We start from the raw sequence: 14,927 nt of genomic DNA on the forward strand, positions 1-14,927 counted from the left end.
TGTGCATCCCTCATTTGAATCACTTGTTTTTTCTCTCTTGTCTTTGCAGCCCAAACATATTTATCTATTGTTCTCTCTCCACTGCTCTCATTATGGCTCTTTCACGTATCTACACATCATTGTTTTACACAACCCCTGGTGGCAGGTGATGATGACCATCATTTTCTCAATGCAGTACTACCTACATCTTCCTTCATCTTTATCATTGTTTTTTTCTGTGTCTGTCCCCTTCTCTTCCCATTTCTCCCATTTTTTATGTCACTTTTTGATACTCTTCTGTCTTCTTTCTGGTGGCTTTACAATGCGTGATAAACCTAATCGTTTCCTGTAACCCTGGAAGTCATTTACAACAGTGGGTTGGAAACATATAACCAAATATCAGGGTGATTTGAAGACTACTATGGTGTCCCTGTTAACTGTGTTGGGACACATATGTGGTGTCCATCCGGGAACCGAATCTCCAGACTCTTCTCCGCACAAGGAAACATTGGTTCACTGCATGGACCAGCCCTTCATGGACGATTGCTTCTCTGTGGTTTTATCTGTCTGCTCAACCAGACAGACTGAAGTTGATTTCATAGTCCTCATCATCATCACCATCATCACCATCATCATCATCATCATCATCATCATCATCCAATCCATTGTTGCCCGATGAGGAGTGTCGTAGCCCGGGGCTGGGCAACCTGGTCCTGACATTTAAGATAAAAGTGACCAGCCTCATCTCATTCCTGAGTGGCATTACATGGGCAATAAACCCCAACCATCCCTTGGATATAAACCTGCACTGGCTCAATCTGATTGGAACTTCTTAATTGCCCACTACACCACCAGGCGCCATAACTTGGTTATATGGTTATTACCCAGCGTAGTAAATGGTTTCCTGGTGTACAGGAAACCATTTTGCTTGTCACTCAGTGCAGAGTCACCTGTAGACAGAAGGAAGAGGAAAGAATCAAGGAAAGACAGAAGAGGTAGAATAGAAAGAAGTGGCCTTCCATGCCAAGTAAACTGTAATCCCGTCGTTTCCCTCTACCATATTAAACTTTGACCTTCCAGGTAAATAACCACACATTTCCACACACTTTGTGCTCCTATCACTTTCTACAAGTACACTGTGCTAAAAAAACAAAAACAAAAAAAACAACAACAACATAGCAGTCAGATGGGAAGAAGCAAAATACTTGAAGGAGTAGAATGTATTTGGTAATACTGATTTCATATTAGCATTGTCAAGAAAAAGAAATTATACTCTTTTTATTTTTGAATGTTATTCGTTGACAACCATGTCAACAAATTTCAATTGTGAGGATTTCTTGCTAGTCTTAATGTAAGCATATGAAAATTGGGAAGAAACAAGTCAGGTACAGTCAGATGATGCAAGCCATGTAACTGTGGAGTAAATTAACTTTTAAGTGAAAGTTATGTATATTTTTACCTTATTGACTTCACACGTAGCTTCCAGGTTAAACAAGCATTCATTATCATATAAGTGGTGGGAAAATAAAAGGATGAGTACTATTACCTACTATCTGGAAATCCTCAAAGTCAGTACAATAATAAGCTGAGAGATTCTTGTCTGCCCATGTTTTTTTTGTTTTTTTCTATGATGTGCTAGGCTGGGGAAGAAAATAATGGACATTCTCTAAGTGTGAAGTATACGCAGTAGCGGAGCAGGCAAACGTTATCTTGTGACGGTACAACAAGGTCTGCAGTGAGCTGGTTCTACAGATGGTGTAAATGATTGCGGCTTTGCTTTCACATCATAGCCAACTGAAGCTGTAGAAAAAAAAAAAAAGTATTTGTACTGGAAATGGAAAGATTTTTAAACAGAAGTGTAGATACTGAATAGCGATTCATGTGTGCTTTATGTCCTGTGCATCTCGCTAATATCATCCACACAGGATTGTTATTAGTTCTTTTGTTCTCAACCAAGCCACACTTTGTCCCACCTCCCCCTTAGTTTCTTTACATGTACTTTTTTTTTTTAAACATTAGTAATGGTTTGGAAGAATGACATATAATCAAATGCTGAAACTCGTAACTGTTGCTGTAGCTCTATAAAATCTTACAACGATAATTAGGTTATGTTCTGAATGGTTTTCTGGATAGTATTAAAAGATTATCAAATATAATAAGAAAGACAGACTTGTCATGAATGGGCTTTTTTTTATGTTTGAATTTTTAAATATGTGGTATATTGATAGAAAATAATAGCTACGATAACATTACAGAAATTGCCAACAGAAACTTATAGGTACCTGGATGTATACAAGCAAAAACCAAGTAATGAAAACTAAACAATGGCCCTCTTATATAAAACGTCTTTTTTCAGAATTTTAACATAAATTCCTGAAGTGCCAGTTATGCATTTATGGAAGAGTAGTACAACTGTGAAGAGGTCAGAAGTCTGTATTTGAGTTCAGTGATTAGATCCATATCCATTATCCATGTTCAGTGACTGGGTTCCTATTGATGTCCAGTGACGTGGTGTCCAAGCCTTCAATGACAACAGCTCTCATTCTATAATCAGGAGGAGTCCAATTTAATACCAAAGATAATTAAGATTAACATTTGACTAGTACTATAATATTAACTCATTCTGCCCGAGGACATTATTTTTTCCAGAACATTACAGTCAGTTTAGGAGAGTACCCTAGTAGTGAAAGGGTTTTTGAAGGCTGACACTAGTGGTTGTTTAATGTGGCAGATCCAGAATAACTATGTGGCTACACTGCCTGGTTATGCAAATGTCCCTCAACTTCTTCGCTACCCTCTCAAAAGGAGGATGGTAGGATGGTGGACTGAAAAAAGAGCAGTTTAACCCTGCAGTCCGCTGAATTTACACTTAAGATGTGCCATGGGCCAGAAAAACAACATTGTACATGATTTTAAAAAATGTAGTCTTCTAGTTACATTCACAGCCACAGTGGTGAAATAGAATTCTTTGTTATCTTAAACAAGAAAAGATGATTACTGTGCTTACACGTCACTGCCACCTGGACATTAGAACAGGAGAGGGTCTTATTTCATACTTCTTACCAGCTATAAGAGGACACAATATACCTGGCGGACATTTTGTAGGAAGAAAAAGTAGGCTATTTTCTTTCTGACTGAAGATGATACTTTCAAGGCAGAGATTCGTATATAAACCCTCTCCCGGTGACGACTCAACGAGATGCCTGGAACCACTGTCTGGCTCACTTCCTCTTCATTTCTGCAACATCTGCGGCCTTTCCTCTAACTTTCTCTCTGTCAAGCACCACCTCTCCTCTTCATCTAAAAGTCACCTTCTCATCTTGACAGAGACTCAGCTGTCTGCGGCAACTGACAGCAAACATTCTTCTGTTTCCTCCTATTTTCTCTATACTCATTTCAAAGCCAAAGGTGGATGTTATGTATATGTACGCAATGACTTATCTTGCACGCGTGTTCCTGAACTTGATTCTTCTGAATTCTCTACTCTCTGGCTTCGGCTTTCCTGTCATTCTCTGACTAAATATATCTGCACAGTTTACTTATCCCCTAATTCTACTGACTATGAAAAATTCTTCGACTATCTTACTTCTATGATGGAACACATTCTATCCATTTCTCCTTTCTCTGAAATCTCCATTCTAGGAGATTTCAATGTTCACCACCACCTTTGGCTCTCCTCTCCTTTCACTGATCCACATGGTGAACAAGCCTACATCTTTTCTATCCTTAATGACCTAGAGCAGCTTGTACAGCACCCTATCCATATCCCTGACCGCCATGGAGAAAGCTCCAACATACTTGACCTCTTCCTTATAACTAATCTTTCTGTTTACACTGTTAATCTTTCCCCTCCATTGAACTCCTCTGATCACAACCTTAATACCCTCACATGTCCCATCACTCTGGTGCAGCCTGTGGACCCTCTAAAGAAACGTTGAATGTGGCACTTTGAAGCTGCGGATTGAGAGGCTCTCAGGCAGTACTTCTTTGATTTTCCCTACACTGATTGTTGCTTTTATGGCCGGGAGCCATCTGAGTGTGCCTTGCGCATTACGGAGGTTATTCTTTTGGGCATGGAAGCATACATTCCCTTCTCATGTCCTTTGACTAATGCAAGAAAGCCTTGGTTTAATCAAGCGTGCCCTAATGCTGTCTGCAACATTGAGCGGGCCTATAAAAGGTGCCAGAGCCAACCCATCCTTGAATCACACCTTGGTTATGTTTCTGCCCGGAATCGTGCTAAGTCTGTTCTTCGCTCTGCTAAAAATAATTTCATCCGTACTAAATGCTCTCAACTCTCCAACTCAAATTCTTCCCGCTCCTTCTGGCACCTTGCCAAAATCCTTTCTAACAACTTTACCTCATCATCCTACCCTCCTTTTTTCTACTCCGATGGCTCTGTAGCTATTTCTTCTACTGATAAAGCAGACTCCTCGCTCAGACTTTCTCCTCCAACTTCATGTTAGAAGTTTCTGGTGCTGTTCCTCCATCACTTCCCCCCTCAGGCTTCCTCATGGCTGACATTAAAATTTCTTCAGCTCATGTATTTTCTGCCTTTACTGGCCTTAATACTAACAAGGCATATGGGCTTGATAGAGTCCCCTCTGTTGTCCTTAAGAACTGTGCTTCTGTGCTTACACCCTGCCTTGGTAAACTCTTTTGCCTTTGTCTTTCAACTCGTACCTTTCCTTCTTGCTGGATATTTGCTCTCATTCAGCCAGTCCTAAAGAATGGTGACCATTCCCAACCCTCTAACTATCGTCCAAATGCTTTAACATCCTGTGTCTCAAAAGTTTTCTAGTCAATTCTTAACTGAAAAATTTTAAAGCATCTTTTCTATCACAATCTTCTTTCTGATCGTCAGTATGGGTTCCGTCAGGGATGCTCCACTGGCGATCTTCTCACCTACCTTTCAGACTCCTGGTCATCCTCCTTTCTGGACTTTGGCGAAAGCTTTGCCATTGCACTTGACATCTCAAAGGCTTTCGATCGAGTCTGGCATAAAACTTTAATTTCCAAACTGTCCTCTTACGGTTTCTATCCTTCTGTCTGTGTCTTCATCTATAGCTTCCTTTCTGGTCGTTCTGAAGCCGCTATTCCAGACGGCCATCATTCTTCTCCTGGATCTATCAACAGTGGTGTTCCTCAGGGCTCTGTCCTATCATCAACTCTCTTCCTTTTATTCATCATTGACCTTCTAAGCTATACATCTAACCCTATCTACTCATACGCAGATGATTCCATCCTTCACCTTTCCATTCGGTTTCTGCAACGTCCATCTCAACAGTTACTTTAACAAACAAAGGGATGAGGCTATGGCACACCTAATGTCTGACTTGGCTCGTATCTCTGACTGGGGTAAAACTAATCTTGTTTTTAATGCATCAAAGACTCAGTTTTTCACCTATCAACCTGCCAAAATCTTCGACAGGTATACCCACTAATATTTATTAATATTCAGCTTAATCCTGCATCATCCTTGAACATGCTTGGAGTGTCATTCACTCGGGACTTATCTTGGAAAGATCACATTGCATCTCTTGTAAAATCTGCATCCCAGAGATTGGGTGTGCTCAGCCGACTCCGTACCTTCTGTACCCCTGCACAGTTGTTGACTTTATACAAGGGTTTTATTCGCCCCTGTGTGGAGTACAACTCTAATGTGTGGGGAGGCTCCCCACATACAGCTCTTCTCAGTAGGGTGGTGTCAAAGGCTTTTCGTTTCATTAACTCTCCTCCTCTTACTGACTCCCTACAACCTCTGTCTCTTCGCCGCACTGTTGCATCTTTGTCTCTTTTCTATCGCTACTTCAATGGTCACTGCTCCTCTGAACTGTCTGCTTGCATCCCCCAACCTCTACGACGGGCGCGCAGCACCCGTCAAGCAACAAACTCTTATCCCTTTTCTGTCCAACTCTCTAATGCAAGAGTTAACCGTTACTCCCAGTCCTTCAGTTATGCAACAGATCAGCTCTGGAATTGTCTCCCTCTGTTTGTATTTCCTACTTCCTATGATCTCCAGTCTTTCAAAAGCAGTTTGTCCAGGCATCTCAAAATGAACGGGTCTTGAATTTTGCTCCCTTTTGTACTGTTTTTGTTTTTTTCTTGTAAGGAACGGACTGCGGGCTCCTGGCCTTTGGTTCCTTCTTTCTTGCATTAAAAAATAAATGTGTTGGTACACTTCTCACATGAAAACTATGTACAGCATGAGAGAGAGAGAGAGAGAGAGAGAGAGAGAGAGAGAGAGAGAGAGAGAGAGAGAGAGAGAGAGAGAGAGAAAGAAGTTAGTGCTCACCTATTGGAGAACCTGTAGTTCAAAGCAGCAGACACAGCCAGAGGAGCCACACAAGTTTTTGCAATACACGCAGTTCACAGACGCCTCTAACCAAAAAGCATAGCACACACCACCCAGCTTGGCGCACAATGTCTCCCTGCAGAGTTGAGATGAAGGTTGGATTACTTATGTGAATAGTTATGAGTTCTTTTATTCATCTTAGTAAGAGCATTTCGAAGTGAGGGGGATTGGGCAAGAAGATAGCATTGTCTGTTGGCTATAACATTCTCTGATTTGCCGAGTTGAGAGGAATGTTGGGTTGCCTAAGTGAATAATTAATGTGTTATTTCAGACAGTTTAGTAGTGGCTTTTTGAACTGAGGGGGAGGGGGTCAGACACAAAGATAGCACTGCTCAGTGGCTCCAGCACAATCAGACCTTCCATGTTGAGTTGAAAGACAAATTGCGACCCCTCTCAACCAAGATGATATGCTCTTCAGTTTATTCTTGCTGTTAACTGATGATTCTACTGATCTTAGGAAAGGCGTCTCATACTGAAGAAATTTATTAATGCTGTATCTAAACTCCCACTTCGAAAAGTCCATTATAAACTAAAGGGAATCGTGAGATGATGAGAATAAAATTAAAAAAAAAGATGCTCTCCGGCTCGGTGGATTGAGTAATTATTGAGTCCCTGAGCCTGTTGATCTAGTTTTTGATGTCGGAGTGTCACCTGAAGCGCTGCCCTCCCCAGCCATGCCCTCTCCTCCTCTGCCCTCCCCTACCCTGCCCTTTGCTATCTTTCCCTCCCCTACCCATGCCTCCCCCACTCTGCCCTCCCGTCGTTTACCCTCCCTACCTGCCCTTCCATTCCCTTCCCCAGTCAGTCGGTCCCACCCTAAGGGTAATCACATGAAAGGTGCAAATGAAGCTCTGTAAGATGCTTCACTTTAGCTGCATAAGATTTAACAGACAAGGGCTCAAATTCTCGTCGGGTATGGAAGCTTCCCAACACTTTTCCTAAGCGATATATATTTTTCGTTTAATTCGCCGTACCGTCCTCTTCTGTGTTATAAATCCTTCCAATATCGTCATACTCTGCATAAATAACGTACAAACGGATATTAACCAGCCTCATCCAGAATTAAATCGCTAAGGAAGAGGTGTTAGGGAGCTTCCTTAACCGACGACAATACGGGTCAGGGTACATCACTAGCTAAGTTCCACACGCTCTCACATTTATCTAGCAGGCTACTGACCTACTAGAATCCGAATATCGCTCACCCTGTGTCATAGCATCCAAGGCAATGGTAGTATCTAATATGCAAATTAAATCGCTTAAGAAGGTGTGCAATGAAGCTTCCTGTCTCACCAAGAGTTTACTGTCACTTACCGACTGAGGCAATGCGGTAGGGGTATCGGGTCTATCGGGTCTATGGGGATCGGGTCTATGGGGATCGGGTCTATCGGGTATATGGTGATCGGGTCTATGGGGATCACTGCTGTGTCGGCCTGCCGTTCCTCAAGCTCCAGCTGAGTGTCGTCATCCTCCACAAACTCCGCTTCTTCCTTCGTCATAAGATTCTGCGACACAACAGAAGGCGTTATCGGAGTAAATAAATAAATATAATAAACAAATGCATCAATGAATAACTCCAAAACACAAATGTAAGGTCAAATTATGGTGTTTATTTTTTAGTTCAGACTATTCATCAAGGTGCGTACTCGTAACTAGACTCCGTTTATGTCTGAACTGAACAAGGTAATAAATAAATTTAAAAATAAATGAATATAAGTAACTCTACAAAGCGTCTCTAAGGTCAGACTCGGGAAGTTGGTCTGAGTTCAGTCTAATCATCAAGTACGTAACTAGATACAATATATCTCTGAACTGAACAAGAACCGCTAGTAATGACAAAAATATCACAATACCTATTAATAAATCATAAGAAGGTTCACTGCAGATATTGACTATAGCCTTGGAGGGGGAATGGTGGCCAGAATGAACCTTTCCTCAAGCTGGAGAAGCACGAATAGGAAAGAGGGGGAGCGTTTGTAGTGAGTGATGTTTGTGACAGCCCAAGTGATGTAATGCCTATGTTTGTATGTGTGTTCTTACCTAATTGCATCCTTACTGGAATGAGTCAAGCTCGTACTGTCCCGTGCATTAAACCAGTTTTATCATACAAATCCTTAAATTTGTAAATAGTTTTGACACAAACTACTTCATTCGGTAGCTCATTCCACTGATCAATTGCCCTATTTGGGAAACTGAACTTCTTTAAGTCTTATCGCCGCTCTTTTTATGTAGTTTTTTACAGTCCTCTTGCTGATGCTTCCCCATAGGTTTATTCTGTATTCATTTATGTCTATTTTCTCTTCCCCTGAGATGCATTTATAAAGCATAATCATGTCTCCTCTTTTTTCTTCTCTCCTGTAGTGTTGGTAGATTAATTTTTTAAATCTTTCTTCGTAGCTTAGATCTCTTAAGCTTGGTATCCATCTTGTAGCTGCCCTTTGCACTTTCTCAGTCTTATCTATGTGTTTTTTTGAGATGAGGATTCCATACTACTGATGCATATTCCAGGGTTGGTCTGATGAATGATGTTATTATCTTTCTCGACATGTCTTCATTTATATATGGGAATGCTATTCTCATCTTAGCAAGCAGTGTATACATGTTACCTACCTTCTCACTGATGTGGTCATCTGGAGATAGTCTGTTATTGATAATTACTCATAGGTCCTTCTCCCTTTCTGATATGTGTAGGGTTGATCTTCCTAACTTATAATCCCAATCTGGTCGTTTCTCACTTTTACCAAATTTTATTACATGACACTTGTCCATATTGCATTCCATTTACCATTTATTGCTCAGTTCATGAAGCTTGTTTAGTTCCTCTTGCAGATCTTTGCAAGAATCTGTGTTAGTATTTTTCCTTAGAATTTTTGCATCATCCGCAAACATATTTAGATACCTTCCATTTCCAATGTTACTGCCTATGTCATTTATATATACTTAAAACATAACTGGTGTCAACACGGAGCCATGTGGCACTCCGCTGGTCACTTCCCTCCATGACGAGTAATTTTTCCATAATATTGTTCTCATTTCCTTTTTTCTAAGAAAATCCTGCATCAAACAGTAGAGATTGCCTTGGATACCTCCATAACAGTACAGTTTCCATAATAGTCTTTGGTGCGGTACTCTGTCAAATGGTTTCTTAAAATCTAAACAGATACTGTCCACCCGTCCTTCTCTTTTCTGCAATGTTTCTGTAACTCCATCATAGTAGCTTCATAGATTAGTAACACATGATTTTCCTTTTCTAAAACCGAACTGCCTCTCTGTTATCATACTGTGTACTTCTAGATGTTTCACCCAAACTTTCCTTATCAGCTTTTCTGGTATCTTACTTACAACACTTGTCAGTGATAGGTCGGTAGTAGAGTGAATTTTGTCTATTCCCTTTCTTGAATAGGGTAACTATGTTTGCTTTCTTCCAAATATCAGGTATTTTACCTTGACCTAAGGATTCCTTGAATATTAAATACAATGGTCTGCTAAACTCTTCTGGACATTCCTGTAGCACCCAACATTAAATTTCTTCAGGACCATTTGCTTTTCCTTTGTCTACTTTATGTAACTCTTCCTGTACTTTTTCTGATATCTGTATATCTGGTAATACATGTGGGCATGCATGTTCCATATCATCTTTCTCAAAATTTTTTTCTCTTGTAAAAACTGATTGGAATTTTTTATTTAGTGCTTCACAAATTTCTTTCTCTTGTGTATAGATGATCCCCTCATCCTTAATGGACTGTATTTTATCTTTAACTTTTGTCTTGTTTCGAATGAAGCTGTAAAAAAGCTTAGGTTGATCACTACTTCGATTTATAATGTCCTCAAACTGTCTCTGAGCCTCCATCCTTATCTTTGTATAATCGTTTCTTGCCCATTTATAGTTGTTACATGCCCTCTCAATATTGTGTCTTCTGTATCTATTCCACAGCAAGTCTCTTTTTTCTTTTGATTTCTTACATTCTGTATTAAACCATTTCTATATTTGGGCCTTCGGAACCCCAAAATAGCCAAAAAACGAAAAAATATATAAAAAGATCTTCATTTTTTCCCACCCGTAATTTTAACTTGACGCACGGCACCGAACTGCTGTGTTTATGCATGGCCACCGGCCCCCTGCTGTTCCTCCCCTCACCAGTTACTGCCTAACTACCATCGTGAGTAGATGTTTTTCACAATGGATGCCACACGTGCTCGTTTTTGTGAATAAACAGTGAATACCGCAATACCTCTCCACTATACCACATGGGAATTTACAGCTTTGTGCAGTGTTAAGAAATTTGAATTTAGAGTGCAAAGGATTAAGTGTGGAGTGCAAACTGGCGGTTGAAACTGGTGTGGCGCATTTAAGGACAGAATGTGCAGTGTTAAACAATTATAACTCACAGTGCAAAGAATTATGTGCAGCACAACACTGGATTACTGTATGTACTTCAAGAGCATTTTCACCACTGCCAGAGCCTTAGAGGAGGCGGCCACGGACGTGCTGTAAGTACCCTGTACACTGCTAAATATTTTTCATACTCACTTCTAATTCCTCATTTTCTGGTTCCTTTTCATTTATTTCATGATTTATGTCCCTTATTCGTGTGAATAGGGTCTTAAATAGGCGCTATGCATGTCCGGTAGGGAGTTATTTAGGTGGCTTTCAAAGTTAGGCTGAGTTAGGGTCCTCAAGTACCAGTCCATGAGGCTGGGGCCCAGTATCCAGACAAAACCACTTCCCGGACATGCCTTTGGCTGTATTACATTGGATATTGGGAAGATTACTGTATATAATATTTAAATCTTGTCCTCTAAGTTCTTTTTCCCAGTCTGTTTCTAAGAAGTATTTCTTCAGGTCATGATAGTTGCCCTTTTTGCAATTTAGACTCTTTTTGTAACTCTCATTGCTGGTAACATCATACGCAATCCTGAAGTTACAATTTAATACTTCATGGTCGCTTTTGCCGAATGGGAGGTGATACATTATAATGTCAATTTCATTTTCTTGCCTGGAAAATATAAGATCTGGTACTGATGGATCATTAAGTTCTCTTTTTCGGGTGTTTTCCTTTACATGCTGTGTTAGCAAAAACTCCTGCAGAAGGTCCAGGAGCTTTGATCCCAACAGCTTTCATAGCTTTTTACATCCAAAGTATTCCAATTTATATCTAAACTGAAGTGTCCAGTTAATATGATTCTTTCAGATATCTCTTCCATTCTATGTAATAATGTTCTTAAACTTTGAATTGTACTTTCTGTCAGGTCTTCATATTCGCCTCTATCCCAAATGCTAGTTTTGGGTGGCATGTATAAATCTGCCACAATTAATTTCTCTCCAGATATGTTAACCTCCAATGGAATCAATTCTACTTGTGAGGGTATATCTAGCTTTATTTCCTTGACTTGTAGAGTTTCTTTAAGATTATAATTCCTCCTCCCTTTCTCAAATTTGTCTCTTCTCCATATATTGTATTCCTCTACGTTTAAGGTATCGTTGGATATCTTTGGGGTAAATTTTGTTTCAGTTAAACAAATAATATGTGGTTCCTTTTCTTTTATGTAGTCTTTAATCTGTAATAATTTAGACACCATTCCATCTACATTTGAGTGGGGAGGCGGTGGCTCAACCGGTAGAGAGGTGGCGTGCGGTTCCTAACGGACCCAGGTTCAAATCCCGGCTGGGGCAGGGAACAGTTTAAGGATTTGAATTTCATTAAATCAGGCTTTACTGATCTACCAGAAGACCCGCCGACATGTCGTAAAAATACCCCCGCTAATACCAATACACCAGTCCTGTATGAGACAGCCCTAGCATGTATTCAATATGGACGGTGGGTGTTAGCGCCGAAGTGGTGACATGTAGAGGTGTATGGTATGTAGGAGGACTGCTGGGCCTTGATAGCAGGCTGTGAAGCCTATGCCCAGAGTCGGACACATAAAAAAAAAAAAAAAAAAAAAAAACATCAACCTAACCATCATGTTTACATATTTGCCATAACTTGAGTCTCCTACCTTCCTCCTTTTTGTCCCCTGTTGATAATGTACCACTTTCGTACCTGCAATCCAATTACTTCGTAAAAAAAAAAAAAAGTACTCTTCCTCTGATCGTCCCTCGTTCTTTGATTTTGCCTCATCCCTTTTCTCTTTTAGTATTCCCAATTCCTCTTGAGTTAGGCAACTTTTTATCCATACTTTTTTAAATTTCTCTTTTTCCATGAGTTTGTTTGGATTTTTAGTATTGCCTCCACAGTGTTCACACTCTGGAAGGTTGCTTTCAGTGACCTTGACTTATTTCTCTCATATTTCTCTAACCTTTTGTGCTCTTCTATGTCTTTATTACAGATTTCCTCTGATACTTCCTTCAATATGCTCATTATATTTGTCATCTTCTTTTTGTCTCTCGAAATATTGTTTTTTTTTATTTCTTCCTCCTTTATACCAGTGATTACTACTGTATTGATTTACTGATATCTGTTGAATCTTTGACCAATTTTGGGTTGTTCTGGATTATTTTTTTTCACTTCCTTTCTAATGCTTGTTTCTTCAACTCTTGTTTCTAAGTCTTTCCTTACTTTCACCATTTCTACATAAGTAGTTTCCACATCATCTTTATAACTTTGCATCACTTCATTCACCTGGGTTATCTTCTCTTTAATATCACTGTTTTGGTCTGTCAGATTAATTGCTTGCCTAATTGTCTCTATATCATTCCTGAACTTCTCCATAATACTCTCATGGTTGACAACTGTTCTTGCCATTTCACAAATTTTCCTCCTAAGTGTACCCATTTCTACTGTTAGCTCACTATGGCTGTGTCTATCTTGTTTACTTCCTTTACTAATTTTTCATTTTCCTCTTCCTGCATACGCAATTGCTTCTTAAATTGGTCCATTTCACTGTAAAATGGCCTTTCCAATCTGTTTACCCTTTCTACTGTTTTGTTGAATGTTTCCATTTCAACCAATTCCTGGTAGAAATAATCCTGTTTTCTACCCCTTTCTCTCTTCCCAGCTCCTTCCATATTTGCTTCACTAAATTTGGTGGTCCTCTTGCGTTAATAGTGAGAAAAATAAAAAAAGTTTTTGCTTACAATTATGCATCTTAGTCGCCTGTGGCACCATAGTCTAAACAGCTGGGACTTGATCAACACATTCCTGCACTGTTTGGCTGTGTTCTGTTACTTGAGCAACACGTTTGCTGAAACTTGCTCTATTATTTTAGAATGCCATTTAGTTAACCCTGTACAGAGCTTGACTCACATGAAGATACTATTTAGGTATAGCCAGTTGTAGCCAAGAGAGGCAAGCTCGGAGCAAGGTGATATGACGTGTTCTCGCTCTGACGCCTCAGTGGTGTGTGTGTGTGTGTAAGACTCACCGCAGCCTGAGATACTCCCAACAAGATGATCTGGCAGAGAAGCACTTTCATCTCGGCGGTTTGGCTGCCTTTTTGCTGTGCTGACTGTTAACCAACTCTGAAATTATTTAAGGGTGGTATAATAAGTGGAGAGAATGGACACTCAGACAGACTAAAAGAGTAAGTGAATGAGATGGACTGGGAGAGGTGGAGGGGGAGACCAAGGAGGACAAGGAAGGACGGAATGGAGAGATATATGAGGGAGAGGTGTGTGAGTCGGAGCGAGGGCAGCCAAATGGCAGAGAACAGGGTGACGAGGAGGCGATGTTGTCTGTGGCCACTCTTTACAGAATCAAGGCATCTGGCAATAGATAGAAATAATCTCGTGAGGAATGGCCACAAACAAATCGCCTCCATGTCACCTTCAATTTGGCTGTACTTCCTCCAAGTGACACTTTGAAGTTACAACATTCAGTTCTTTAAAAAAAAATAAAATAAAATACAACAAAAAATAAAAAACTTGACTCCCTCCTCAAGTCCTTATGTTTACACTATAAAAGATCGGAACTCACTCTATTTACCATACTGGACTCCTTAACTTCGATCACAGAACGACCTGGCCAATGTATGGCCTGGCCTCTGTGGTCGTACCACAGAACAAGACTGAAAAATGTAAGACAACCCAGAGCAGCCAAAAAAAGGGAAAAAATCTAAACTGCTTGGCTCTGTTCCATTAGATGAAAACAGGCCGATAAAAGCAAGGATACACTCAACCCTCACCTGTGTGGATGAGCAAAGTGGATATCGTTCTGGCTGGCAAGTGAGCTTCCATCCGCCTCAGACTTGCTTATATCAGACCGCCCAAATTCTGAATTATACAGTTTTCATTTCAAACTCGGACTCTTCCTTTTCATATCAAACCCAAAATCAGTATTAATAAATTTTGGCTGAAGGTTTATTTTTCAAGCACGTACTGTATATTCACTGACAGCAATTACCTTATCAATAAACGCAGGGCGAACGTTAATTTGTCCAACACGCAAATTCACCGAGCAGTTAACTTATCGTGATGAGATACCACGCATGTTTAGCTGAACGTTAATTTTTCGTGTATAATGACCCAAAGCCAGCGATTAACTTATCGTTAGAAAAATCCCCCACATATTTAGCTCTCATTAGAAGCAGTAAAGAAATCACTATCGGCAACAAGCATCGCCATATGATGCAATAAGTGGAACTAATAAGTGAAGAT

The 14,927-nt window shown here is 40.2% G+C and overlaps 1 protein-coding gene across 1 annotated transcript; it reads right to left on the bottom strand.

The window, feature by feature from the left end:
- Window positions 1–1,244: 1,244 nt before the first annotated feature.
- LOC145397215 (uncharacterized) lies at window positions 1,245–14,531 on the bottom strand. Its single transcript, XM_080270412.1, has 5 exons — window positions 14,456–14,531; window positions 13,697–13,793; window positions 7,646–7,836; window positions 6,275–6,410; window positions 1,245–2,523 (listed from the first exon to the last, which is right to left on the bottom strand). Exons 2-4 carry the CDS (start codon window positions 13,745–13,747, stop codon window positions 6,275–6,277), a joined length of 378 nt encoding a protein of 125 aa, XP_080126538.1. The 5' UTR covers window positions 13,748–13,793; window positions 14,456–14,531; the 3' UTR covers window positions 1,245–2,523.
- Window positions 14,532–14,927: the final 396 nt, after the last annotated feature.

Source organism: Coenobita brevimanus, chromosome 40, assembly GCF_032717465.1.
Source record: "Coenobita brevimanus isolate Jiangsu-jjx chromosome 40, ASM3271746v2, whole genome shotgun sequence".
Taxonomy (NCBI): Eukaryota; Metazoa; Arthropoda; class Malacostraca; order Decapoda; family Coenobitidae; genus Coenobita; species Coenobita brevimanus.